The sequence below is a fragment of the Schistocerca serialis genome, chromosome 6 (genome assembly GCF_023864345.2).
Source record: "Schistocerca serialis cubense isolate TAMUIC-IGC-003099 chromosome 6, iqSchSeri2.2, whole genome shotgun sequence".
Lineage (NCBI taxonomy): Eukaryota > Metazoa > Arthropoda > Insecta > Orthoptera > Acrididae > Schistocerca > Schistocerca serialis.
Window position 1 is genome coordinate 388,341,916 of NC_064643.1, and position 26,604 is coordinate 388,368,519.

Here is a 26,604-nt window from a genome sequence, read left to right on the forward strand (position 1 = left end):
CGGGGCCTTCTGGCTCCATCTCAGGGTGGGTTCCGTAAAGGCCGCTCCACCTCCGACAATCTGGTGAGCTTGGAGTCGGCCATCCGTACTGCTTTTGCCCGCCGTCAGCACCTGGTCGCTGTCTTTTTCGACATGCGGAAGGCGTACGATACGACATGGCGTCATCACATTCTTTCTACGCTTCATGGATGGGGCCTTCGGGGTCCTCTGCCGATTTTTATCCGCAATTTTCTGTCGTGTCGTACCTTCCGCGTGCAAGTCGCGACCTCGTATAGTTCCTCCCACGTCCAGGAGAACGGTGTGCCACAGGGCTCTGTTTTAAGTGTCTGTCTGTTTTTAATAGCCATTAACGGGCTTGCTGCGGCCGTGGGAAATTCTGTCTCCGCTTCCCTGTATGCTGACGACTTCTGCCTTTATTACAGCTCTACTGGCATTGCAGCTGTTGAACGTCAGCTACAGGGCGCTATCTGTAAGGCGCAGTCTTGGGCTGTAGCGCATGGGTTTCAGTTTTCGGCAGCCAAGACCCGCGTTATGCATTTCTGCCGGCGCCGAACAGTCCATCCTGAGCCGCGGCTTTATCTTGCCGACGAACTCCTTGCTGTGGTGCAGACCCACAGGTTTTTGGGGGTGGTTTTCGATGCCCGGTTGACTTGGCTGCCTCATATCCGGCAGCTTAAACAGACGTGTTGGCGGCATCTAAACGCTCTGAGATGCTTGAGCTACACCCGCTGGGGCGCCGACAGCTCTACCCTGTTGCGGCTCTACCAGGCGTTAATCCAGTCCCGTCTGGATTATGGGAGCCTGGCTTATGGCTCAGCATCCCCATCTGCGTTACGGGTGCTGGACCCAATTCTCCACAGCGGGATACGCCTTGCCACTGGTGCTTTCCGCACCAGCCATGTGGACAGCGTACTAGTGGAGGCAGGCGTATCTCCACTGCGGGTACGACGCCAACAATTACTGGCTGCTTATGCTGCCCATGTTTTTAGTTTGCCCGGGCATCCAAATTACCGTGTCCTGTTCCCGCAGTCGGTCGTCCATCTGCCGGACCGTCGGCCCCGGTCGGGTTGTCCGATCGCCGTACGCGTCAAGGAGCTTCTCTGCGGGCTTGGGTTTTTCCCTGTTCCGCCTCCTTTCCAGGCACCTCTGCGTACACCCCCGTGGTGTGTTCCTCGCCCTTGCCTTCGGCTCGACTTGGCACAGGGCTCGAAGGACTCGGTCCCTCCAGAGGCCTTCCGCCGCCGCTTTTATTCCATCCTTGCCACGTATCAGGGCTCTGGCATTGCTTACACCGACGGTTCGATGGTTGCTGGTCGTGTCGGGTATGCGCTAACTCTAGGGGACCATTCCGAACAACGGTCCTTGGCGGCTGGCTGCAGCGTTTACACTGCTGAGCTAGTCGCCATCTTTCGAGCCCTAGAGTATATCCGCTCTTGCTCAGGTGAGTCCTTCGTGATCTGTAGCGATTCCCTGAGCGGTTTACGAGCTCTCGACCAGTGTTTTCCTCGTTCTCGTCTGGTGATGGCTATCCATGAGTCCCTGCATACTCTTGCGCGTTGCGGCCGCTCTGTGGTCTTTGTGTGGACCCCCGGTCATGTCAGTATCCCGGGCAATGAACATGTTGATCGCCTGGCGAAAGAGGCCACGTGTAAACCATCTCTGGATGTTGGCCTCCCAGAGACTGATTTGCGGGCAGTCCTCCGCCAAAAAGTTTTTGCGCTTTGGGACGCTGAATGGCGCGATCAGATTACACCCAATAAACTCCGTGCCCTTAAGGAGACGACGACTGTGTGGCGGTCATCCATGCGAGCCAACCGCAGGGACTCCGTCGTCCTTTGTCGGCTCCGCATTGGCCACTCCCGTCTAACACACAGTTATTTACTGCGCCGGGAGGACCCTCCTCTGTGTCGCTGTGGGGCAGCTTTGGACAGTGGACCACATTCTGTTGGCCTGCCCCCTTTTAGCTGTGGTCAGGCAGACATTTGCGCTGCCTGATACTTCCCTGCCCTTTTAACAGACGACTCCACTATGGCTGACTTAGTTTTACGTTTTATTCGGGCAGGGGGATTTTATCATTTACTCTGAGTGTTTCTGTTTTCTTTTATTGTTTTGTGTTGATTCTGGCCTTTGGCCTATGATTTTCAACTGATTTTTTTAAATGTGTTTCTAAGTGGTTGGCTTTTCCTTTTTTATTTCTATGGTCGGCCAACCACCGTCACACTCTGTGTGGTTTTAGTTTGTTTTGTCTTGTCTTTGTCTCAGTTTCTCTTGTTCTGTATCGTCTGTGATCTCTTCTGTTCCTCGTTTTTATTCTCTGTGGGTGTTCTTTGTCTTTGGAAAAAGGGACCGATGACCATAGCAGTCTGGTCCCTTTAATCCCCCCCAAACCAACCAACCACTGGGGCGCCGACCGCTCTACCCTGTTGCGGCTCTACCAGGCGTTAATCCAGTCCCGTCTGGATTATGGGAGCCTGGCTTGTGGCTCAGCATCCCCATCTGCGTTACGGGTGCTGGACCCAATTCTCCACAGCGGCATACGCCTTGCCACTGGTGCTTTCCGCACCAGCCCTGTGGACAGCGTACTAGTGGAGGCAGGTGTACCTCCACTGCGGGTACGACGCCAACAATTACTGGCTGCTTATGCTGCCCATGTTTTTAGTTTGCCCGGGCATCTAAATTACCGTGTCCTGTTCCTGCAGTTGGTCGTCCATCTGCCGGACCGTCGGCCCCGGTCGGGTTGTCCGATCGCCGTACGCGTCAAGGAGCTTCTCTGCGGGCTTGGGTTTTTCCCTGTTCCGCCTCCTTTCCAGGCGCCTCTGTGTACACCCCCGTGGTGTGTTCCTCGCCCTTGCCTTCGGCTCGACTTGGCACAGGGCTCGAAGGACTCGGTCCCTCCAGAGGCCTTCCGCCGCCGCTTTTATTCCATCCTTGCCACGTATCAGGGCTCTGGAATTGTTTACACCGACGGTTCGATGGTTGCTGGTCGTGTCGGGTATGCGCTAACTCTCGGGGCCCATTCCGAACAACGGTCCTTGGCGGCTGGCTGCAGCGTTTACACTGCTGAGCTAGTCGCCATCTTTCGAGCCCTAGAGTATATCCGCTCCTGCTCAGGTGAGTCCTTCGTGATCTGTAGCGATTCCCTGAACGGTTTACAAGCTCTCGACCAGTGTTTTCCTCGTTCTCGTCTGGTGATGGCTATCCATGAGTCCCTGCATACTCTTGCGCGTTGCGGCCGCTCTGTGGTCTTTGTGTGGACCCCCGGTCATGTCGGTATCCCGGGCAATGAACATGTTGACCGCCTGGCGAAAGAGGCCACGTGTAAACCATCTCTGGATGTTGGCCTCCCAGAGACTGATTTGCGGGCAGTCCTCCGCCGAAAAGTTTTTGTGCTTTGGGACGCTGAATGGCGCGATCGGATTACACCCAATAAACTCCGTACCATTAAGGAGACGACGACTGTGTGGCGGTCATCCATGCGAGCCAACCGCAGGGACTCCGTCATCCTTGGTCGGCTCCGCATTGGCCACTCCCGGCTAACACACAGTTATTTACTGCGCCGGGAGGACCCTCCTGTATGTCGCTGCGGGGCGGCTTTGACAGTGGCCCACATTCTGTTGGCCTGCCCCCTTTTAGCTGTGGTCAGGCAGACATTTGCGCTGCCTGATACGCTCCCTGCCCTTTTAACAGACGACACCACTATGGCTGACTTAGTTTTACGTTTTATTCGGGCAGGGGGATTTTATCATTTACTCTGAGTGTTTCTGTTTTATTTTATTGTTTTGTGTTGATTCTGGCCTTTGGCCTATGATTTTCAACTGATTTTTTTTAATGTGTTTCTAAGTGGTTGGTTTTTCCTTTTTTATTTCTATGGTCGGCCAACCACCGTCACACTCTGTGTGGTTTTAGTTCGTTTTGTCTTGTCTTTGTCTCAGTTTCTCTTGTTCTGTGTCGTCTGTGATCTCTTCTGTTCCTCGTTTTTATTCTGTGGGTGTTTCTTGTCTTTGGAAAAAGGGACCGATGACCATAGCAGTCTGGTCCCTTTAATCCCCCAAACCAACCAACCAACCTCTCAGGATCCTATATTTAATTCAGAGTTGGTGAGGATTCTTAGACCATTGTATGCAGAAGAATGGTGTCATTTGGGAATATGTCATCTGCTGTAGCCATTGGCAGCATATCATCTACAATTGGAAATCATATCTGCTGCTCTCTTTTTGTGGACAATTTTTGTCTTTTGCTTATCTTCTACCCTCAACATCTACAACTAACACTAGAAAGGCTAGAATTGGAGGAAAACCACAGGCTTCAAATTTTCTGTTTAAATAAGTGTGTGTTACTTTTACTCATATATGATATGGTTTAAAATGATCCAAACTGTGATTGAAGAATACCGTTCTTAGTTTCATTGAATCAGTTAAGTTCCTGGGCCTTATCATTAATGAGAAACTCATTTCATTACCATGTGTGAACCATCAGATTGGAAGATCTCGAAAGGGCCTAAATTTCTTAAAGTGGCTTAATGGTAGTTTCTCACAGTAGATGCTCTGTGTTATTTTGCAGAGCCTTTGGTTGCAGCTGAGCTGTTGCTGTGCTGTGTGGTATAGTTCTGCACAATTGTCTTGTCTTGAAAGGAGGATATAAGATGAACATCAACAAAAGCAAAACAAGGATAATGGAATGTAGTCGAATTAAATTGGGTGATGCTGAGGGAATTAGATCAGGAAATGAGACGCTTAAAATAGTAAATGAGTTTCGCTATTTGGGGAGCAAAATAACTGATGATGGATGAAGTAGAGAGGGTATAAAATTTTTACTGGCAATGGTAAGGAAAGCGTTTCTGAAGAAGAGAAATTTGCTAACATAGAGTGTAGATTTGAGCCAGCAAGTTATTTCTGAAAGTATTTGTATGGAGTGTAGTCATGTATGGAAGTGAAACATGGACGATAAATAGTTTAGACAAGAAGAGAATACAAGTTTTTGAAATGTAGAGGAATTTGTGGCACAACTTGACTAGAAGAAGGGATCAGTTGGTAGGACATGTTCTGAGCCACCAAGGGATCACCAATTTAGTATTGGAGGGCAGCGTGGAGGGTAAAAATCATAGGGGGAGACCAAGAGATGAACATAAAACAGATTCAGAAGGATGTATGTTGCAGTAGGTACTGGGAGATGAAGAAGCTTGCACAGGACAGAGTAGCATGGAGAGCTGCATCAAACCAGTCTCTGGTCTAAAGACAGTGCCAACAACAACAACTGGTTTTTTCATTCATAGACCATCTTCAGACCAGTTTATCCCTGAGATTAGTAAAGTTGGCCAGGAATAATATGGTAATTCACCTTATAAAATTGTAAATAAGCAAGATAATTACAAAATGAATACAAATATGTTGTGCATACATCCATTAGTGATGTGTGGAGTCAATGTATGGAGCCAGCACCTGCCCGTTGATATGCACATCAATAGTTGAACAACCAATAACATTAAAACACACACAATAGTGTGCGCCTAATTATACAGACTTCATATAGTAGACACGTAAGATTATAATGTTGCTTAAAAAATGTGTGTGTCGGATTTTTTGCCAGGGGACCCACTCTGTGATGATCTCAGCTGCCTGGTGTGCATATGCTACACACACACACACACACACACACACACACACACACACACACACACGCACACGCACGCACAAGCTGAGATAATGCCTGATGTGGCTGAGAATCGAACCCGAGGCTGTGTGATTGAGAGTCAGCAATGCTGACCATAAGACAATGAACAGCTGACATTAGTTACAAAAGCCAAAAACATATGCAGTTTTATACATACTATTTTGCGTGTTTTGATGTTACTGGTTGTCGATCATGTGTGGATTGATGGGTGGTGCTCTGTTTATGACCTGAGCACCCCTCTGCTACCCACTAATTGATGATAGGTGCCTTTCAGCTCCACACATTGACTCAGTGTTTCACCAATGGGTATATGCATGATATATTTGTTTTGTAACTGTGTTGCTTATTTAATGTTACATAAGATTAGTAGCTGTATTATTCCTGGCCTACTTTGTTGATTTAAGAGACATACTGGTCTGAAGATAATCTGCGTAAGTTCCTCAATCATACTGTCATTGTTGGTGGAGACGTTAATCATCCAATAGTTAATTGGGAAAATTACAGAATTGTTAGTGGTGGGTGTGATACGAATTCTGTGAAACATTACTAGATGTCTTCTCTGAAAACTCCCTAGAACAGGTAGTTAGGAACCCCATTCACGATGGAAGTATATTGAATCTAATGGCAACAAATAGGCCTGACCTCTTTGAGGATGTCCGCATTGAAACTGGGATCAGTCACAATTATGTGATTGTGACAACAATAATTACCAAAGTACAAAGGACTACTAAAACAAGCAGAAAGATATATATGTTAAGAAACAACAAAAATAATGAATTCTTGATTAGATAAAAAAAAAATTTAGATCAAGCAGCAGCAGCGAACACACACACACACACACACACACACACACACACACACACACACACACACACACACATGAAGGGTTTAACTATTACAAGCTTCCAGGGCCAGTGTCTTTCTTCTTCTGGCAGAAGAGTTCAAAGGAAAGGAAAACAGGTGAAGGAAAAGACTGGAGAGGTTTAGGGAAAACGGTACAGTTAAGAAAAGTCACTCAGAATCCCGGGTCAGGGGAGACTTACCGGACAGGATGAGAAGGAAAGACTGATTGTTGGGGACTGCACTGGGCGAGATTTGAAAACCTGAGAGCCTAAAGGTGGAAGACAGGGTAATATGCAAGGCATGAATTACTACTAAAACATAGTGCACAAGTTAATAAGAGTGGAAAGCTAAGTGAATTGCATGTAACAGAGGTGAGAGGGGGGATGGCGAAAAATAGAAAAGTCAGAAAATGGAAGATGTAAAAACTAAAATGGAGTGAAGAAAGTAGTAGTTACTGTGAAGAAAAGCTGAGATGAGGGGATTAACGTAAATTAAGGCCACATGAGTGGCAAGAAACAAGGACCTATTTTAGTGCTGGTTCCCACCTGCAGAATCCTGAGGCGCTGGTGTCTGGGGGCAAAAATCCGCGTGGTGTGTATGGTGAAACAGGCACCGAAGTAATGTCTGTCATGTACAGCATGTTCTGCTACAGGATATTGTGTGTTGCCTGTATACACCCTCTGCCTATGCCCATTCATCCCGATTGATAACTGGATGGTAGTCATGCCAGTGTAAGAAGCCAAACAGTGTGTACATAACAGCTGGTATATGATGTGTCATTTCACAGGTGGCTCTCACTTTGAGAGTATATTTTTTGCCAGTTACAGGGCTGGAAGAGGTGGTGGTAGTAGGGTGCATAGGGCAAGTCTTGCAGCAGGGACCGTCACAGGGGTAGGAGCCATAGGGTAGGGAGATGGGTATAGAAGCATCATAGGGTCTGACAAGGATATTGCAGAGATTGGTAGGGCCACCACACATAGAATAGCTTTTTGTCACCCTCCGAATCTCCGCAATATCCGTGTCAGACCCTATGCTTTTTTTTTTTTTTTTTTTTTTTTTTTTTTGGACCAATCTCCCTGCCCTATGGCTTCTACCCCTGTGACCATCTCCCCTGCAAGACTTACCTTATGTACCCTACTACCACCACCTATAGCAGCCCTGTAACTGGCAAAACATATACTATCAAAGGGAGAGCCACCTGTGAAATGACATGTCAAATACCAGCTGTTATGTAAACCCTGTTTGGTCTTTTACATCTGCATGACTAGAACCCAGTTATGTCAGGATGAATGGGCATAGGCAGAAGGTGTATACAGGCAACACACAATATCCTGTTGCAGAGCATGCTGTACAACGTAACAGCCATGACCATGACCGTGGTTGCTGTTTTACCACATGCGCCAACTGGATTCTTCCCCCAGACACTAGTTTCTCAGAATTCCGCAGTTGGTAACTAGTGCTAAAACATCTGGCCTTAATTTACATTAATTCCTTCTGTATCGGCATTTATTCACAGTAACTACTTCTTTCTTCACCCCATTTTAGTTTTCTACACCTTTTATTTTCTGACTTGTCTATTTTTGCTGTCCCCCTCCCACCTCTGTTACATACAATGCACTTAGCTTTTCACTCTTATTAACTCATGCACGATGTTTTAGTAGTAATCTCTCTCTTGCATACTACCCTGTCCTCTACCTTCAGACTCTCAGGTTTTCAAATTTCGTCTCGTGCAGTCCCCAACAATCAGTCTTCCTCTGTCATCTTGTCCGGTAAGTCCCTGCTTACCTGAGGTTCTGCGTGACTTCTGCACCCTTTCCCCAAACCTCTCCAATCCATTTTTCACCCCTCTTCCTGCCCGTTCAACTCTTCTGCCAGGAGGAGGAACCACTGGCTCTGAAAGCTTGTGAAAGTGAAGCCCTTTTGTGTGTTTGTTCCCCTGCTGCTGTTGGTGAGTAGATTTCTTATCTATATGTTCAGTAAACTATAAAACGAGAAGTGTCATATATCAGTGAGGAAGATGGAAACTTTCAGCACAGGGCAGGAGCTTGCAGAGGAACTATGGCTCAAGTTAAATGAATAGTTGATCATGCTCTGAATAGATATGTACCCAGTAGAACAGTCCATAACATGAGTGAAAAGAAACTTGTGAAGAGACAGAGATTACTGCATAATAGGTGTAAAACAAAGCATAGGGCTATAAATAGATAGAGGCTGAATGAAGCTCATTTGGGTGTCAAGAGAGCAATCTATGGTTCTGTCAATGACTACCATAACAGAATATTGTCAAATAATATTTCAAAAAACCCAAAGAAATTCTGATTGTATGTAAAGGCTGACACTATCACCAAAGTTACTGTGCAGTCCCTAATGCATGAGATGGGAACTGAAATTAAGGATAGTAAAGCAAAAGCTGAAATGCTTAGCTCCATTTCCAAATGTTTCTTTAAAAAGGAAAACCTAGGAGAACTGCTCCATTCAATCCTCACACCCCTGAAAAGATGAATGAAATAAGTATTAGCGTCAATGGTGTTAAGAAAGAGCTGAAATAATTAAAATTGGACAAAGCTCCAGGGCTGGAAGGAATCACTGTTAGATTCTGTACCAAATTTGTGGCTGCATTAACCCCTCTTCTAACAATAATCTATCACAGGTCCAACTACCGTCCAATGTCCTTGACGATGGTTGTTGTAGAATCTTAGGACATATTCTGAGCTCAAACATAGTGATTTATCTTTAACTGAATGATCTCCTCAATGCCAACCAGCATGGATCTGAAAATATCAATCACATGTGAAACCATCTCACACAGGACTTGGATCAAGGCAGTCAGATAGATGCAGTATATCTCCTGATTTCGAAAAAGCATTTTACTTGCTGTCACACCCACACTTCTTGTCAAAAGTATGATCATATGTGGGGTATCAAGTGAAATTTGTGACTGGATTGATTACTTTTTGGTAGGGAGGACACATCATGTTATCTAGGATGAAGAGTCATCATCAGATATAGAAGTGATTTCAGGTGTGTGTCAGGGAAGTGTGTTGGGATCCTTGTTGTTAAAGTTGTATGTTAATGACGTTGCAGACTATATTAATAGTGACCTCAGACTTTTTGCAGATGAGTCAGTTATCTATAATGAAGTACTGTCTGAAAGGATCTGCATAAATATTCAGTCAGATCTTGATAAGATTTTGAATGGTGCAAAGAGGGTAACTTGCTTTAGATGACAAACTGCCTGTTGGTTTCTGTCTCGGGTTCTTCGATCAATGTCTGTCTCAAAGTCATCTGACAAACATTGGCTCAAGAACCTGAGACAGAAGCCAACAGGCAGTTTGTCAACAAGTCCCCATGAAAGCCTTGATACTTTTTTATTACTTTAAATGTTCAGAAATGTAAAACTGTGCAATCTGCAAAATGAAAAAAATGTAATATCCTGTGGCCATAATATCAATGTCTCAATCTTGGAATCAGCCAACTCATACAAATACATGGGTGTAACACACTCTAGAAATATGAAACTGAATGATCACATAAGGTCAGTCATGGGTAAAGCAGGTGATTTATTGGTAGAATACTGGGGAAAAATCAGTCTATAAAGGAGGTTGCTTACAAATCCTCACTCCTGTGATAAGTTCTAGAATATTGCTCAAGTCTCCCAAGTGTGGAGGACATATACAAGATAGGATGAACAGGAGATGTTGAAAATATACAGATAAGGTCAGCATGAGTGGTCACAGGTTTGTTTGATTTGTGGAAGAGTGTCATAGACATAGGAACTGAAACTGAAAGACTCTTGAAGAAACTATCGCGAGAAAGTCTATTAACAAAGTTTTAGGAACTGGCTTTAAATGATGACTCTAGGAATATACTACAACCAACTATGCCTTGCTCACATAGGAATCATGAGGATAAGATTAGAATAATTCCTACTTGTTTCAGTCAGTCATTCTTCCCATGCTTGATATGCAAATGGAATGGGAAGAAACCTAATAACTAATACAATGGGATGTACCCTCTGCCATGGACTTCATGGTGGTTTCCAGAGTAAAGATGTAGGTTTAGGTGTAGAGTGACTGAAACCAGTTACCACACCATAAAAGTAAACAACTTTTGCGATATAGACTGATTGTCATTGCTGTGTTAAGGCCTTCGGAGCAGGTGCCTGGTTCATGTACCCATGCTGACTGCTATTCATCAGCAACAAAGGCTGGAATTTGTATACGAATACCACAACTGGACATCTGTTTAGTGGTGAGAGATGCCCTTTTTAAATGAATCACGTTTCATTCTCCATTGGACACATGGCTGTTGGCGTGTACAGTGTGAAAAATCTGAAAGCAAACACCTTGCAAAATCGTCGGAAGGGTCCAGGCTGGAGGAGGGAGCATTATGGTGCGGGGAATGTTTTCATGGCATTCCCTAGGTGATTCGCATTCAGGAGGACGATGGTTCAATCCCGTCTCCAGCCATCCTGATTTAGGTTTTCCGTGATTTCCCTAAATCGTTCCAGGCAAATGCCGGGATGGTTCCTTTGAAAGGGCACGGCCGATTTCCTTCCCCATCCTTCCCTAACCCGAGCTTGCGCTCCATCTCTAATGACCTCGTTGTCGACGGGACGTTCAACACTATCCTCCTCCTCCTCCTCTCCTAGGTGATGTCATCATTCTGGAAGGCATAATGGATCGATACAAGTATGCATCTATCCTTTGGGAACCAAGTCCACCCCTACGTGCAGTTTTTTTTCCTTAGCACGATGGCATTTACCAGCAGGACAATGCAGCATGTCATATGCTGCCATTGTAAATGCATGGTTCAAAAAGTACCTGGATTAGTTTACCATACTGCCCTGAACAACAAACCCAATCAGAATCTGTGGGACTGCCTCGGACTGTTCACGCCATGGATCCTCAACGGGGAAACCTAGCGCAGTTGGCCACGCTGGTGTTGACATAGCTCCACTTCCCTATTGGTACTTCCAGAACTTCGGACTCTCTCTTCCTGCATGTCTTGCAGCAGTCCACACTGCAAAAGGTGGTTATTCAGACTTTTGACAGGTTATTATGTAAATGTAACTGGTCAGTGTGATTAAAAGTTGCAAGGTTACAAATGTTTGAATACAATGTTACGTTTTGCAAGAAAGGAAATGTTTCAAAAATAAATCCAATTTCGACAAAAGTTAATATTCTGCATGAAATATTGTGTGATATAATATGCAAAAAATTATTTTCATGAAACTTAAATTTACTGTATTTAACATTTATACAAGATCCCTTACAGAAGTTTTACACTTTAGATCAGTTGATTGTGCAATATAATATTGAACACAACTAAAATTACTATGTTATGTCACAAGAGTTTATGAGACCATAATTTTATATGAAAATACTCCGTATAAATCAAACTAATATTCATTTAGTAATTTATGAACTCGTAAAACATTAAATAATGAGTTCACAAAATGTAAGCGGTAGCTATAAAATATTTCTATGCTCATGTTTTGGTATCAAGTACTTCACTAGATCAAGTGCTACACTATTCTGTTACCTCACAACATGAACACACTCACGAAATTTATCATCTCTATCAATATAAATTCAAGTCTCCTTTTTGCATCCACATGTATATGCAGACTGGTCTCAGAAATTGCTCAACCCCCCTCTCCCACGCACCCCCAAGAGGCTCACAACTCTTTCATGAGTATGTGCTTGGCTTCCACGGGGCCCCAGCCTTTGCAGCATTACTTTCTTCCCGTGCTTCAAGCTTGTACTTCCAGTATCCCATTCCCCTTCTGCCTTTCCATCAGATGGTTTCTTGTTGCGGACCTGCTTGGACCTGGTTTATGATTTGGGACTCAAGTTTCCACCTTGCATTTTCTACAACTTTTCATTAAATAAATACATAGTCCCCATTTTTGAGTTTCAACTACCACTCAAAATTCTCCAGAAGTGCTGATCATACAGGGAAGGTCACCCAGTGCGGTGTATGCTCCACTTTTGTGTCTTTCCATGTCTGCACCCCCTTCCGTTTAATAAGGAAGTACATCAAAAATCCCAGCTTGGTAGCCATTGTGTTGTGAAGGGATCGTCAAGTACCTGCACAGTCGTAGCCCTCTGACCACATAGGGATTGCACTGTTGGTGCCTGAGGTGAAAGATCCCCATATATGCCAAGGATGATGATGGTGGTGGTGGTGTTTACGTTTGGTTTGTGGGGCACTCAACTGTGCGGTTATCAGCGCCCGTACAAATTCCAAACCTTTGCTCAGTCCAATCTTGCCACTTTCATGAATAATGATGAAATGATGAGGACAACATAAACACCCATTCATCTTGAGGCAGGTGAAAATCCCTCACCCCTCTGGGAATCGAACCCGGGACCTGTGCTCGGGAAGCGAGAATGCAATTGCAAGACCACAAGCTGCAGACATATGCCAGGGAGTATGTGTCCGGTGTGATTGGGGCATGAGGACTCCAAGCAACATGTTACTGGCCAGGCAGCCATTGCTGAGGCTGGGTGGCCCCTTTGGGGAGAGCCCCAGTTCGGAGTGGGTGGCAGCATGGCGGATGAGTTGCAAATGAAGTGGCGAAGTTGTGTAAGTGGTGAAGTTGTGCCTTGCTGGTGGCCAATAGCCCCAGCAGTCTCTATGGCTGCGAAGTACTTGTTTAATGCACAGAGATATGATCTGGAAATGTTTCCTTCAGTGGCTACACTGTGGGAGGAATGCAGGACTAAGCATCAAGCATAGCAATACTCCATCCAATACTTGGTTTGCACAAGGACTGATAAGAATTTCTTCTGGGCCATATAGCCCTTATTCTTTGTGGAGAACAAAGAGGACAAGTTAGAGGAAGTGGCAGCCATCTCTAAAGTGAAACAATCTTGATTAAAACAGCATCCCCTGCCCAGTCATGGTTGCTGCTAACTTGTAACAAGCTGGGTGATGTACAAGTGGCTGTCACTCCTCATAATAGTCTACATATGGTACAGCGCATCATTTTCCAGCAATACTTGCTCTTGCAATCTGATGATGAGCTACATGCCAACTTGGAGTGACGGATTGTACAATTTGTCTGTTGTGTCCATAGGGGACATTGGCTCCTTTTACCGACCTCCCGACTCAGCAGCATTAGTGGCAGAACAACTGAGAGAAAATTTGGAATACATTTCACATAAATTTTCTCAGCATGTTATAGTCTTAGGTGGAGATTTCAATTTACCAGATATAGACTGGGACACTTAGATGTTTAGGACGGGTGGTAGGGACAGAGCATCGAGTGACATTATACTGAGTGCACTATCCGAAAATTACCTCGAGCAATTAAACAGAGAACCGACTCGTGGAGATAACATCTTGGACCTACTGATAACAAACAGACCCGAACTTTTCGACTCTGTATGTACAGAACAGGGAATCAGTGATCATAAGGCCGTTGCAGCATCCCTGAATATGGAAGTTAATAGGAATATAAAAAAAGGGAGGAAGGTTTATCTGTTTAGCAAGAGTAATAGAAGGCAGATTTCAGACTACCTAACAGATCAAAACGAAAATTTCTGTTCCGACACTGACAATGTTGAGTGTTTATGGAAAAAGTTCAAGGCAATCGTAAAATGCGTTTTAGACAGGTACGTGCCGAGTAAAACTGTGAGGGACGGGAAAAATCCACCGTGGTACAACAACAAAGTTAGGAAACTACTGCGAAAGCAAAGAGAGCTCCACTCCAAGTTTAAACGCAGCCAAAACCTCTCAGACAAACAGAAGCTAAACGATGTCAAAGTTAGCGTAAGGAGGGCTATGCGTGAAGCGTTCATTGAATTCGAAAGTAAAATTCTATGTACCGACTTGACAGAAAATCCTAGGAAGTTCTGGTCTTACGTTAAATCAGTAAGTGGCTCGAAACAGCATATCCAGACACTACGGGATGATGATGGCATTGAAACAGAGGATGACACGCGTAAAGCTGAAATACTGAACACCTTTTTCCAAAGCTGTTTCACAGAGGAAGACCGCACTGCAGTTCCTTCTCTAAATCCTCGCACAAACGAAAAAATGGCTGACATCGAAATAAGTGTCCAAGGAATAGAAAAGCAACTGGAATCACTCAATAGAGGAAAGTCCACTGGACCTGACGGGATACCAATTCGATTCTACACTGAGTACGCGAAAGAACTTGCCCCCCTTCTAACAGCCGTGTACCGCAAGTCTCTAGAGGAACGGAGGGTTCCAAATGATTGGAAAAGAGCACAGATAGTCCCAGTCTTCAAGAAGGGTCGTCGAGCAGATGCGCAAAACTATAGACCCATATCTCTTACGTCGATCTCTTGTAGAATTTTAGAACATGTTTTTTGCTCGCGTATCATGTCATTTCTGGAAACCCAGAATCTACTATGTAGGAATCAACATGGATTCCGGAAACAGCGATCGTGTGAGACCCAACTCGCCTTATTTGTTCATGAGACCCAGAAAATATTAGATACAGGCTCCCAGGTAGATGCTATTTTTCTTGACTTCCGGAAGGCGTTCGATACAGTTCCGCACTGTCGCCTGATAAACAAAGTAAGAGCCTACGGAATATCAGACCAGCTGTGTGGCTGGATTGAAGAGTTTTTAGCAAACAGAACACAGCATGTTGTTATCAATGGAGAGACGTCTACAGACGTTAAAGTAACCTCTGGCGTGCCACAGGAGAGTGTTATGGGACCATTGCTTTTCACAATATATATAAATGACCTAGTAGATAGTGTCGGAAGTTCCATGCGGCTTTTCGCGGATGATGCTGTAGTATACAGAGAAGTTGCTGCATTAGAAAATTGTAGCGAAATACAGGAAGATCTGCAGCGGATAGGCACTTGGTGCAGGGAGTGGCAACTGACCCTTAACATAGACAAATGTAATGTATTGCGAATACATAGAAAGAAGGATCCTTTATTGTATGATTATATGATAGCGGGACAAACACTGGTAGCAGTTACTTCTGTAAAATATCTGGGAGTGTGCATACTTCGATTTGAAGTGGAATGATCATATAAAATTAATTGTTGGTAAGGCGGGTACCAGGTTGAGATTCATTGGGAGAGTGCTTAGAAAATGTAGTCCATCAACAAAGGAGGTGGCTTACAAAACACTCGTTCGACCTATACTTGAGTATTGCTCATCAGTGTGGGATCCGTACCAGGTCGGGTTGACGGAGGAGATAGAGAAGATCCAAAGAAGAGCGGCGCGTTTTGTCACCGGGTTATTTGGTAACCGTGATAGCGTTACGGAGATGTTTAATAAACTCAAGTGGCAGACTCTGCAAGAGAGGCGCTCTGCATCGCGGTGTAGCTTGCTCGCCAGGTTTCGAGAGGGTGCGTTTCTGGATGAGGTATCGAATATATTGCTTCCCCCTACTTATACCTCCCGAGGAGATCACAAATGTAAAATTAGAGAGATTAGAGCGCGCACGGAGGCTTTCAGACAGTCGTTCTTCCCGCGAACCATACGCGACTGGAACAGGAAAGGGAGGTAATGACAGTGGCACGTAAAGTGCCCTCCGCCACACACCGTTGGGTGGCTTGCGGAGTATCAATGTAGATGTAGATGTAGATGTAGACCAAAGGACAAAGGGGTTGCTACCAGTGCCTTCATCTTGGCCTTTGAAGGCAACTCATTGCCTGAAAAGGTGAAGATGAATGTGATGGTATATCAAAGCAATGTGAAACCATATGTTCTCCTCTCTAGGCAGTGCTTCAAGTGTTTGGAATTCGGGCACATGTCTTCGCGTTACAATGCTAACCCCATTTGTAGATATTGTGGACGACCACTGTGTGCAAATGCTCCTTTTATCCCTCCCCCATCTGTGTCACCTGTGGAAAGCATCAGTCTCCCTGCTCACCAGATTGCACCATTTTCCAGGGAGGAAAGAAAATACAAGAATATAAGCCTCTGGATTAAATTACTTGTAAATAAGTCAAGAAGATGTACAAGCAGTTGCACCCAGCATGTATGATAGTGTTATATGCCACAGCTATGACGACATCGCCCACTTTGGCAATGGTACTCCCATCCCTTACACTTCCTGCAGTGGGCTCTCAGGGCTGATCAACCATCCCCCTCTCCAAAGGATTGGGGACTTTCCTATTGTGCTGCTTCCCCACACCTACTTTTGATTTCCTCGAGTCAAGCATAGTTGTTAATACAATCTTTGCATGGTGGAGTGAAAGACATTATTTGTTTGAACACTTTTGATTTATACAGAACATTGGTAAATGAATCTCCTCTGGTCAGAAAGACACATAGGCCTCTTAAAAATCATAGAGACATGGGCCTGACTTTCCTGAATAGAATTAAGAAATTTATTGTGGATGAATAAAAAAGATTTCAGTGGTTGGTGGACGCATTTTGAATTGTGGCAGGGAGCCTCAACAGTGCATCACAGTGTGTATTAAGCTTGACAAGAAGAGTGCTGTAACATGAGCCAAACATGTAGATCATGCCTGTTTTTTCTTTTATTTGTGCTACCCCAGCCAGCCTTCAATACGTAGTGAAAAATCTCTCTCTCTCTCTCTCTCTCTCTCTCTCTCTCTCTCTCTCTCTCTCTCTCACACACACACACACACACACACACACACAGACAGACAGAATGTTGTTCTCAGAATTTTTTTCGCAACTCAACGCGGTGGCCCGTAAACAAAATAAGCTATGCTGCACAAGTTGTCTAGCTGTAGGTATTTAATGTTACTCACGTGAAGCCGAGCTGGGTTGCTAGTTATTATCTATTTTAATGTATTGATAACCAACTGTTGTACATGTCGTCATTATCAGTCAGTCTGCAATATGTGTCCATGGTCTATTGTCTCAAAAAGATTGCCTTATGCCTAAATGCAAACTTTCTTATTCAACCAGAGCCACTGATATTTAATCAGATACTGAGCACCGTAAAACCATATTCATCATAATCATCCACTGTCGGAACAGTACGTAAATCAGATATGGGTGTACCGTGTTTGCAAAAGGCAAGGATGTCAGTTAACTATTCACAACAATCAACACAGTGGAAATTTTGCGGAGAATAATCTAAACATTTCTCAAGGCATATTGACCATTCTGTGGTACTTGTGGGCTGCTAATATGGGCAGATGTTTAGTTGCTAATAGTGTCGTATCCTTGAAAATGAAGACTATTCGAATTATAGTGGTTCAAATCCACCATCGCAGTACTCCAATGCAGGCCTCATCAAAGAACTCCGTATTGTTAGCAGAAAATAATATATACTTCTAGTGCTTTGTTTGCAAAGCAACAACTGATGAGGGGAAGGGCTGGAAGTCCTGGACTGATGAGAAGGCACCTGTTGTCATCACATGAAGAGTGAGCTCCTGTCTCCCAACAAAAGCTTTCTGTCACTTAGTTGCTATCATCTTTCAAGTTTTGTAATTCTAATAAAGACAAAGCATAGGTGTAGCCTTGATTGAAACTTCTGTGTGGAATGGGTCTCCAAGAGAAAATTTCAGTTTAATGTCAAAAAGGTTGACTTAGGAATTCATTTTGCAACAGTCGTTGGTTATGGCAGTCAGTCAGTCAAAACTATAATTTAATATAATATCAAAATATGCAGATTTGGTCCGCAGCTGATGGTCTTGCGGTAGCGTTCTCACTTCACACACACGTGGTCCCAGGTTCGATTCCCGGCAGGGTCAGGGATTTTTCCTGCCTCGAGGTGACTGGGTGTTGTGTTGTCGTCATCATCATCATCATCATCATCATCATCATTCATCCCCATTACAGTCGGAGGAAGGCAATGGCAAACCACCTCCACTAGGACCTTGCCTAGTTGGCGGTGCGGGTCTCCCGCATCTTCCCCTATGCTCCTCGGAGTATGGGACCTCATCATCATGCAGATTTGATTTCTGGTTTATCAATATAGTATCAAAATATGCAGATTTGATTTCTGGTTTATTGATATAGTACCATAGTGCCTTTACAACTAATGTACTTTGCTGAAGATACATTCCTTTTACAGGGTTCTCTGTGGCCACTGACATTTGGTTTGGCTTGCTGTGCTGTGGAAATGATGCATATTGCAGCTCCTCGCTATGATATGGACCGATTTGGAGTTGTTTTCCGTGCCTCACCAAGACAGGCAGATGTTATTATAGTCGCAGGAACTCTCACCAATAAAATGGCACCAGCTCTTCGAAAAGTTTATGACCAGGTACAAATAAAGTTTGTAATAGAAAATACTGATGTCGCAGTTTGTGATTTATGATACAAATGTGGAACTGAGTTTAGTGTGTTAAAAATATCTGTTCACCTTTCACTGCTCTGGCCAGAGTTCCATGAGTAGTCCAATGTGTTAACTTGCTCCTTTTTTCTGATGAGCTCCAGATGTGATGGCATTACAAGGATATGAACATTCTTTCAGCAGTTTACTGTGCCAAGGTTGTACTATGGCATACACTTTCCACATGCTCTTAAAACAGCTGGAATACTATCTAACCACTATGCTTACCAAATTCTCTGATGCATGTAGATGTTGGCCAGATTGTTGAATACATTAATTCTGTTAAGGTACTACAATTGGGGCACAGTTTAGTGATTTGGTTGTTATTGGTTGTTGTGAAAGAAAAGTTCACAAAAAAAGAAGCTGAAAAGAAAATATCCTGATGTGCAGATTTCCACTGTGCATGGAAAGTGACTTTGAGATTACTTCATATTGTGATGTTGGCAAAGATCTGATGGTGAATTAAATGAGCTGGACACTCCCTTGTGATTACATCTGCAATATTGCTGGCATAGAGCACCAGTGAGCATACTACATTTGACGACAGAGATTAAAATCAATGCTGACCTTTAATGTTTGTTAGCTGGAGTGATTTTGACACTTACATCATTCTCAGTAGCCCATATTACTACTTAGTTCTGTGGTAGAGGACCTGAGGATATGTTTTCTTCTAGTACATATTGATGCAAACATTTTTCCCCAAATTTCTGGGCTGGAGAAATTGAGTCTGTTATTGTGGGGAACTGCTTTTCAGCAAGGCTAATGTAGTTCTGTTATGGCACTGTTTATTCATGGATAGAAGGGAGAGAGATGCCTTTGGAGGATTTGGGGGACAGTCCTGGCATTCGCCTTACAGCCGAGAGGAAAACTAAGGACTAATATGGGCTATTGAGAATGACATAAGTGTCAGAATTGGTATAGCCAACAAACAATGGGACTGTTAACTTCTTTAGCCAAACTGTTGGAGTTGAAATATGAGCAGCAGTTTTTTTCTATGCTGCCTGTGGACATTTCATCTTATGTATGTGCGATCAAGTCTCAACGGCACATTACAATTTATTTACAAATTGTTTCAGATATCAAGGATCCATTTCAAAGTTTCCTACACATTTAAGTGTACTGTGATTAATGTTCAAAATCTACACGAAATCAATTTACACAACTGACTGGATGTAGTCCTCACTAATGTGATGAAGTTACTATTTCATCACGATGATTTTTACAAAAAGTGATAGTAGTTATAACATAAAAATATAGGTTTCAAAAAGTGTCAGACAGTGCTCAGATCCAGAAAATTTATAATACTTTCAGCCTCAACTTCTACTTTAAATGAATAGATAAAAAATCTACTCCCCAAGTGGTGGCAGAACACACACATAAAAGGCAGTTGTAATTGGCAAGATTTCAGAGACAGTGGCTCCGTCTTCAGGCAGAAAAATTGAAGGGGAAGGAAGAGGGTTGAAGGAAAAGGACTGGAGAGGCCTAGGAAAAGGGGAAGATTTCGGGAAAGTCACCCAGAACCACGGGTCAGGGGAGACTTTGCACACAGAATTAAAAGGAAATACTTATTGTTGAGGACTCCATTGAATGAGATTTGAAAACCTGAGAACTTAAAAGTGGAAGACAGGGTAATATGCAGACAGTGATTACTGCTTAGACATGATGCATGATTTAATAAGAGTGATAAGCTAAGAGCATTATACGTAACAGAGGTGGGAGGTGGGTTGTGAAAAATACAGGTAAGGCAGTGAAAGAGGTAGACAACTAAAACAGAGTGACGCAAAGAGTAGTTACTGTGAAGAAAGACTGAGACAGAAGAAATTAACATAAATTAAGGCCAGGTGGGTGGCGATAACCAAGGACATGTTACAGTGCTAGTTCGCACCTTTGGAGTTCTGAGAAACTGGTGTCTGGAGGAAGAATCCAGATGGCACTTGTGATGAAACAGGCACCGAGGCCACTATTGTCATGCTGTACAGCATGATCTGCAACAGGATAATGTGTGGTGCCTGTATACTCTCTCTGTTTATGCCCATTCATCCTGGCTGATAGTCATGCCATTGTAGAAGGCCGAACATTGTTTACATAACAGTTGGTATATGATATGTGTCATTTCACAGGTGGCTCTCCCTTTGATAGTATATGTTTTGCCAGTTACATGGTTGCTATAGGTGGTAGTACGAGGGTGCATAGGGCAGATCTTACAGTGGGGATAGTCACAGGAGTAGGAGGCATAGGATAGGGAGATGGGTGCAGAAGGAGCATAGGGTCTGAAAAGGGTATTGTGGAGATACATTAGCTGCAGATGCCAAGGCTGTATGGGAGGGAACATTTGACATGGAAAGGATGGCAACTGTCAAAATGTAAGTGCTGTTGTTTGTTGGTACGTTTAATGTGGACAGAAGTGAGTAGCTGGCCTTTGGTGAGGATGAGCTCAACATTAAGGAAAAGTAGCAAGGGATTCAGAATAGGACCATGTGAAATTTAATAGGGGGAAGGTCTTCAGAGATTCTAGGAATTTTAGCAGGTCATCCTCACTATGGGTCCATATGGTAAAGATGTCACCAATGTATCTAAACCAAACCAAGGGCTGAAGATTTATAGATCGCAAGAAAGCACTCCCCAAGTGACCCTTGAAAAGATTGTTATAGGAAGGAGTCATTCTGGTTCCTATGGCCAAACCCCTGGTCTGTTTGTGTGTCTGCAACTCAAAGGTGAAGTAGTTGTTGGTAAGTATAAAGATGATTAAGGTGAGTAGGAAGGACGTCATAGGTTTGGAATCAGGTGAGCACTGACTGAGGAAATGTCCAGCAGCAGACAGACCATGTATGTGAGGGATGTTGGTAGATAGAAGGAAGTGGCATCAATGGCGACAAGCAAGGCGTGTGGTGGGAATGGGGAGGGCACGGATTTCAGACAGACTTTGGTAACATAGTCTACTCCTTTCAGTCAAGTACTACACAGGTAGATCCATTGTCTGCTGGGAGAATAATGATAGTCAACAGCTTTTACGGAACATAGAGCCTGGAGTTCAGTAGAGTGCAGGTTAGGGTCATGTTGTAGGGACCTGGGGAAGGGTTGTGAAGCAATGCTGGATGTGATGAATACTTGGAAGGCTTATAAGGGATTCCACTACTGGCCAATAAAATTGCTACACCAAGAAGAAATGCAGATGGTAAACAGGTATTCATTAGACAAATATATTATACTAGAACTGACATGTGATTACATTTTCACACAATTTGGGTGCATAGATACTGAGAAATCAGTGCTCAGAACAACCATCTCTGGCCATAATAACAGCCTTGATACACCTGGGCATTGAGTCAAACAGAGCTTGGATGGCGTGTACAGGTACAGCTGCCCATGCAGCTTCAACACGATACCACAGTTCATCAAGAGTAGTGATTGGCGTATTGTAACGAGCCAGTTGCTCGGCCACCATTGACCAGACATTTTCAATTGGTGAGAGATCTGGAGAATGTGCTGGCCAGGGCAGCAGTCGAACATTTTATGTATTCAGAAAGGCTCATACAGGATCTGCAACATGCGGTCGTGCATTATCCTGCTGAAATGTAGGGTTTCGCAGGAATCGAATGAAGGGTAGAACCACGGGTCGTAACACATCTGAAATGTAACGCCCACTGTTCAAAGTGCCGCCAATGCGAACAAGAGGTGACAGAGACGTATAACAAATGGCACCCCATACCATCACACCGGGTGATACGCCAGTATGGCGATGACCAATACACGCTTCCAATGTGCGTTCAGCGCGATGTCGCCAAACATGGATGCGACCATCATGATGCCTTAAACAGAACCGGGATTCATTTGCAAAAATGACGTTTTGCCATTCATGCACCCAGGTTTGTCATTGAGTACACCATCGCAGGCGCTCCTGTCTGTGATGCAGCGTCAAGGGCAACCGCAGCCATGGTATCCAAGCTGATAGTCCATGCTGCTGCAAATGTTGTCAAACTGTTTGTGCAGATGGTTGTTGTCTTGCAAACGTCTCCATCTGTTGACTCAGGGATCGAGATTTAGCTGCATGATCCATTACAGCCATGCAAATAAAATGCCTGTCATCTCGACTGCTAGTGATACGAGGCCAATGGGATCCAGCACAGCATTCCGTATTACCCTCCTGAACCCACCGATTCCATATTCTGCTAACAGTCATTGGATCTCAACCAAAGCGAGCAGCAGTGTGGCGATACGATAAACTTCAATCGTGATAGGCTACAATCCGACCTTTATCAAAGTCGGAAAAGTGATGGTATGCATTTCTCCTCCTTACACGAGGCATCACAACAATGTTTCACCAGGCAACACCGGTCAAGTGCTGTTTGTGTGTGAGAAATCAGTTGGAATCTTTCCTCATGTCAGCACGTTGTAGGTGTCGTCACCGGCACCAACCTTGTGTGAATGCTCTGAAAAGCTAATCATTGGCATATCACAGCATCTTCTTCCTGTCTGTTAAATTTCGCGTCTGTAGCACGTCATCTACGTGGTGTAGCAATTTTAATGGCCAGTAGTGTATTTTGAGGTTGTGGTCATGGATCAAGTTGGAATCGTGGTCTGAACAGTTAAAGACAGGGTTCAATGTCAGGTTTGCTGTTGGAATGGTTTTAGGATTGGGTTGGATGTAAATCTACTCTACACCAGGCTCTATTCAAAGACTGCAATCTCTTGCTCTTAACCAGCTAATCTGTAGCCAGTATGCGTCCTCAGCCAATTTCCACTCCACCAGAGTTCTCTCCTCCTACAAAATATTGCAGCTATCTGGCCCTCATGTTTCCTTGGATGGTATCATCTGCCAAGCCAACTTCAAACTGGAACAATATGCCAGACTTCACCCCATTTTCAAGGGGGATTGTAGCTTCCTTGAGTTTCTGATTCATACCCTGTTTGCCACCGACTGCAGCACAATTGCATTTACACCTGCTTCTGCACAATGGTGTGACGTCTCATGTTTTGACTACCCAAGCACTACCCAAGCCCTTGTCCATTGCCATTGTCTGCTATTACTATCACCCCATGGTGGAAGACTGTTATACATCATCTTCAGTGCCGGGATCCAAATGTCATTCAATTTCACGTCCTCCTCCTTCCTGCTGAAATTCCTGAGGTATTTACAATCTCTATTTCCTCTCTGTGTAGCCTTTCATAGTATTTGTTTGTGTCTGTCAGTGCTAGAGCTCTATCAAAATGAATGTGGTGGTCTCCTGTCTGCAAAGCATGTTCCACAACAGCTGATGTGTCAGTCTGCCCCTCTTCTGCAATTGCCCTAATTCTCTTCTAGTCTTTTTTTGACCATTCTTTTGGTAGTACCCACATACACCTCCCTGCAACTAGATCGAATCCCATAAATTCCTGCTTTTTCCAGCTTTTGCAAGCATCCTTGACCAATTTTATGTTATTTTGTGTCTTTTAAGCAGGTTTATAGATTATTGCGATGTTCCATTTTTTCAAGATTTTTCCTCTTCAGTCAGTAACGTCCTTAATGAGAGGCACTTGTGTATTGCTATGATTTCTGTCTGGTGGTCTTAATGCTAAGTTTACCTCAGCAGGTGAATAACCATTCTTGAGTAATGCACTAATTAGATGTTTTAATTCTGTGATGAGCAGCTGTGAGTTGCAGATGTTCCTTGCTCTTCAACCAACGTTGCGGTGCCGCCTCACTTTTTTTGTGGGTGGTGGTTCGAATCTCGGTATAGGTTAATGGTCTGTGTGTGGGTTTTCAGTAAACTGAGTGGCTTGACCTAAGCTACCATCTCCTTGACAACTAGCACATCAAGAGAATTTAATATTGTTACCTACCTCCTGCTCCATGGTAAACTGGATCTTCGGATTAATTCTATCGAAATGCTTGTGAAAATGAGCTAGTTCCTCTCTGTCATGTCTCCACAAAACAAATATATCATCTGCGCACTGGAACCAAATATCCCTTGTTGTCTGTTTGCAATGCCAACTCCTCAAATTTTCCCATAGAGAAATTCGCTATAACTCTCTTAAGCCGCCCCCCCCCCAATAGCCATGTCAACCATTTGTTCATAGAACTCATTATTCCATTTGAAATATATGGTTGTGGGGCAAAATTTAAACAGTTCTGCTGCATCAGAAGGAAAAATCCAATTCAGCTGACTATGCTATTTAAATTACTAGTAAAATGTGCCATATTCATGATATATGAATCCAGATGGCCCACATATGATTGTAATGTTGTTGTACAGAATTTAGCAATTGAATAGATGGGTGAACCAGTAACGCTCACTATAGGTCTTAGAGGAACATGTTCTTTGTGCACCTTTTCAACCCATAAAGTTTTGTTGGCAGTGCAAATGAATTGAACAGGACTTTTCTCAACATTCTATTTAAAAGGACTTTTTTTATCATCCACGTAACAGTCGTACGAACTTTGTCACTGGGCTCATCACTCAGTTTCCTATATATCTGCAGATCCAGTAAGTCATTAATCTTAAAATGATAGTCATTCACATTCAGAACAACCGTTACATTTCTCTCGTCAGTGGGATAATGATAATATTGTCATCCTCATTCAGGCTTTCTACAGCATTCCTCTCACCTCTAGTTAAATTACTTTTTGGAGGCATTGCACGAGCCTGTACTCTTACGGCTTCTATAAGGATTTGATCAGCTGTAACTATGCCCACACTACGAATGCCTGCTTCTAAACTGGCTATTATTTCTTCTGTGAGCACAGCTCACGGACTAGTGTCAACATTTGCACCAGTGGTAAGTGCAGATCAACAGATAATGACTGTCCTGATAAATTGTTAATTGTGCAGCAGGTGTCCAAATGGCGAGTTGTCTGATTAGGTTGCAAATTATCAGATTCCTTCTTCTGTCTGACTGACACTGTCAATATACACTTCCTAACTGTATCATGCAATAGTCTATTAATTATATCCGTCACCACTACATAATTTGTCAATATACACTTCCTAACAGTATCATGCAATAGTCTATTAATTATATCCGTCACCACTACATAATTTATTGCTGATAGTAAAATGGAGAGACATTAACTAACAGTCTGTGCTTGACAGGTCCCAGCAGGTCTGTTGAATCTGCTCTTTTCATAAAGCCTCTTCAGTTTGCCTCTTCGTTTGAAAATATGCTGCACTTTTGGTGAGCTGCATAGTCCTTTAATTCTCATACGCTTCCTTTAATTCTCATAAGCTTCCGAATAACACTGACTGATGTGCAAAGAGACAGAATTGTGAGGCAAAACAAAGCTATACTCTCCTCTTCTGGAGACCTTCTATGTACTGCCCATTTCTTGACATTTCCTCCCTGTAAACTGTCATGGGCAGAAATGTCTCAATTAATAAAATGTTGCAGGCTATTATGCCAAGGTGGAATGGATTTTACATTTAAACCCATTGTTTCATCCCCAGCTATGTAGAACATTTTCAAGGGGGATTGTAGCATCTTTGAGTGTCCGATTCACAACCTAGCTCACTAACGTCTGCAGCAAAATTCTGTTTATGGGTGCTTCCATGCTGTGGCATGACATCACGTGTTTTGAATACTCAAGCACAGTTGCCAGTTTTCAATTGCCTCCGTCCACTGTTGCTATAAACTGCTGGTGGAAGACTGGTACACATCTTCTTCAACATTGGGATCCAAATGTCATTCAGTTTCACACCCTTCTCCTTCCTACTGAAATTTGCAGACAAAAATTTGGTAAATTTTATCAGAAATGAAATCGCATAAGAGAAAAGCAGTGCACAATAGTCACAATTTTATTTGTAACTGTTTTGCGCTATTCACACATACTCTCCTATTGTATGACGAGAGAGTACCATGGA

The 26,604-nt window shown here is 43.7% G+C and overlaps 1 protein-coding gene across 1 annotated transcript in view; it reads left to right on the plus strand.

Moving 5' to 3' along the window:
* Positions 1-26,604, plus strand: part of LOC126483838 (NADH-quinone oxidoreductase subunit B 2-like) — a 64,417-nt gene that overhangs the window by 13,453 nt on the left and 24,360 nt on the right. The window contains exon 4 of the mRNA XM_050107050.1: positions 18,509-18,700. Within this exon, the coding sequence (XP_049963007.1) occupies positions 18,509-18,700 (192 nt within the window). The remainder of the gene's footprint in view (positions 1-18,508; positions 18,701-26,604) is intronic.